The 3698-nt window shown below is 45.5% G+C and overlaps 1 protein-coding gene across 1 annotated transcript in view; it reads right to left on the reverse strand.

Annotated features, from left to right (window-relative positions):
- LOC108784902 (FRAS1-related extracellular matrix protein 1-like) overlaps positions 1-3698 on the reverse strand; it is a 102600-nt gene that overhangs the window by 4149 nt on the left and 94753 nt on the right. The window contains exons 30-31 of the mRNA XM_018553837.1: positions 3337-3509; positions 1888-2046 (exon numbers count right to left, since the gene is read on the reverse strand). Of these exons, the coding sequence (XP_018409339.1) occupies positions 1888-2046; positions 3337-3509 (332 nt within the window). The remainder of the gene's footprint in view (positions 1-1887; positions 2047-3336; positions 3510-3698) is intronic.

Here is a 3698-nt window from a genome sequence, read left to right on the forward strand (position 1 = left end):
TTGGGGAGGGGCTTCCTGCAGTGCTCTCTGACATCATTGCCCCATATATGGACTAATACCAAATATGGACTTTGGGGAGGGGCTTCCTGCAGTGCTCTCTGACATCATTGCCCCATATATGGACAATACCAAATATGGACATTGGGGAGGGGCTTCCTGCAGTGCTCTCTGACATCGTTGCCCCATATATGGACAATACCAAATATGGACATTGGGGAGGGGCTTCCTGCAGTGCTCTCTGACATCATTGCCCCATATATGGACTAATACCAAATATGGACATTGGGGAGGGGCTTCCTGCAGTGCTCTCTGACATCATTGCCCCATATATGGACAATACCAAATATGGACATTGGGGAGGGGCTTCCTGCAGTGCTCTCTGACATCGTTGCCCCATATATGGACAATACCAAATATGGACATTGGGGAGGTGCTTCCTGCAGTGCTCTCTGACATCATTGCCCCATAAATGGACTAATACCAAATATGGACATTGGGGAGGGGTTTCCCTGCGGTGCTTTCTGACATCATTGCCCCATATATGGACAATACCAAATATGGACATTGGGGAGGGGCTTCCTGCAGTGCTCTCTGACATCATTGCCCCATATATGGACAATACCAAATATGGACATTGGGGAGGGGCTTCCTGCAGTGCTCTCTGACATCGTTGCCCCATATATGGACAATACCAAATATGGACTTTGGGGAGGGGCTTCCTGCAGTGCTCTCTGACATCATTGCCCCATATAAGGACTAATACCAAATATGGACATTGGGGAGGGGCTTCCTGCAGTGCTCTCTGACATCGTTGCCCCATATATGGACAATACCAAATATGGACATTGGGGAGGGGCTTCCTGCAGTGCTCTCTGACATCATTGCCCCATATATGGACTAATACCAAATATGGACATTGGGGAGGGGCTTCCTGCAGTGTTCTCTGACATCATTGCCCCATATATGGACTAATACCAAATATGGATTTTGGGAGGGATTCCCTGAAGTTCTTTGTGAAATCATTGGCCATATATGGGACGGGGTTTCCCTGCAGTGCTCTCTGACTCTCTGACATCATTGTAAATATATTGACTAATACCAAATATGGACCCTGGAGAAGGGGTTTCCCTGGTGTTCATTATTACCCATATATGGACTGATATCAAATATGGACGTTGGGGAGGGGTTTCCTGGAGTTCTCTTTAACAATATTACCCATATATGGACTGATATTAAATATAAACTCTGTGAAGGGGTATCCCAAAGTTCTCTCTGACATCATTACCCATATATGGACTGATATCATATATGGTCTGTATAGAAGGGTTCCTCTGAAGTTCCCATTTGGGGTTGGTTCAGTTACACATTATGAAAGTTAGATTTTTTTACTCACAGATAAACATTTTACATTGAAACTCCCTCACAGTAGGAGGGAACGCTACAAAGGGGCCCAGTCTGTATAGAAACGCTAACATTCAACATCCTGTCCCGCACTATCGCCCTCTGACATCATTGCCCCAATTAATATAGTAGGGTGTGTGGCCAACGGTGGCACTGCATAAATCTGAAGCAGAAAATAGATAGCTAGATGCGCTATGAATCTTTCTGCATGTTTGTTCTGTGCAAATAAATGTAACAATAAATATTCTTAGACATATTTTCTTTTTAGAATGTCTGCAGTGTGATACCTCATTATGGCCACTAGATGGAGCTGAGGAGCACAGGAAATAAATACTTATTGGACATGCTCCTCAGCTCCATCTAGTGGCCAAAATAAAGCTGTAAGTTGGTTAAAAGTTTATATATATACAGTATATTAGCGGCCGCATATGGCACTGTCTACACTGTTTCATTTACTTCCATTTCTGAGAACTTGTAAATTAATACCTGCTTCGTCCTGTTACTTGATTGGCTTATTGAGTCTGGAGGGGCGGAGTCGTGTTGGGGGTGCTCTGGAGTAGAAAGACTGGGGGGAGCTCCAACCAGCCAGACTTGTCCTCTTCCGCGGGACTGCTGAGCTCCACTCATTGGCATCATCCCATGATACTGCGGCGGAACACAGAAAGAGAAAACAAATCCCATCACAGCTTGTGACCCCCCTCAGCCCTGCAAGGCTGATTTCAGCTTGTGACCCCCTCAGCTCTGCAAGACTGATTTCAGCTTGTGACCCCCCTCAGCCCTGCAAGGCTGATTTCAGCTTGTGACCCCCTCAGCTCTGCAAGACTGATTTCAGCTTGTGACCCCCCTCAGCCCTGCAAGACTGATTTCAGCTTTCTTATGGGGTGTAGCCATGTATAAAGATTTGTAACTAACACACAGAATGACATGTGACCCTTTAGCAGTTGAAACATGAAGAGATAACATAGCAAAACCAGCTTTCACCATATTCACCATCAATCTGAAGAGTTCCAATGTCCTCAGAGCAGCATCATTTCCCCTGAGCCCATGTTGCCCCACACCCACCCACAGCCTGTGACTGGACAGTGAAAGGAGAAGAAGTACAGTGATCATCTCATGTCTCTATGTCACTCTACTCTCTCCTCCTATCAGCATGCTTTTGGTCAACTGATTGGCTTCCTGTGCTGCTTCTCCAATCCCCAGCCTGACCTCCGCTGTACAGGGGCTACAAGATGCTGATCCCAAGTCAAACCTAGACAGTTACGCTGCTTGTATTTAAACAAATACAATGAATAAAGTATTAATGTGTGATGAGCTCATCTATCACTCAGCTCTCTCCTCCTATCAGCATGCTTCTTGTCAGCACATGACCTGGTTGGCTCCTTGTGCTGCTTCTCCCTCACACTCCAGCAGCAAAAGGCTGACACCAGGTCACATTCAGGTACTCTGCTTTCATGTAAAATATACATGTAGGGCCGTATGAATGATGACGGATCTCTATCACTTTGTATCCGTTACGTCGGCCCGGAGTTCAGCTTTTAACAAAAAGTTGGCGAGCAGCGAAACGCGTAAAGAAATGACCTCTGAGAGCTTCATCATCCCAATGATTGAATTATTGGAGACCTAAATGTGCTTTTTTTTTTACCACTCCCTTCAATGAGGGTCTTCATCTCACCCCGGAGCCCCGTGTCATCTTCATCAGTCTGCGCTAATTGAATCGCCGGCGGAGGGGCCCCTCTTAAGAGGGAATGTCAACCGCGGCCCCAATTTATACCAACCGCCCGGCGAACCCGGAGCGGCGTAATTACATCATTAGATCCGATCAATAATAATCCGGAGACGTTTTTCATTTGCTGGGAAGAACGCCATCAATTAGGGACGACGTCTCCTCCTCCTCCATCTCCACACTTATTAATGGAGAACTTAAAGGAAACGTACGAGGACGCGGCTTCCAGCAAAGGCCAGCTCCTGTCCCGGGCGGTCGTCCATGTCGGGCGCGGAATGATACATTCGAGGGGCGGCGACTTGGACGGAGGCGCGCGTGTTTGGCAGCCGAATCTGAGTGATCTTTCCTCGGTCCCTTGCGTTCGCATTGCGGCCCCCGCACTGACCTGCCAATAAATAAATAAAAAATCAAATAAACTGAGATTACAGACTGGACCCAAGTTAACACATTAATGTATTTATTTATTGAATTATTTATTTATTTATTGAATGTATTTATTTATTGAATTATTTATTTATTGAATTATTTATTTATTTATTGAATTAATGATTGATTGAATTATTTATTGATTGAT

The sequence above is a fragment of the Nanorana parkeri genome, unplaced genomic scaffold (genome assembly GCF_000935625.1).
Source record: "Nanorana parkeri isolate BGI_ZX_2015 unplaced genomic scaffold, ASM93562v1 scaffold131, whole genome shotgun sequence".
NCBI lineage: Eukaryota > Metazoa > Chordata > Amphibia > Anura > Dicroglossidae > Nanorana > Nanorana parkeri.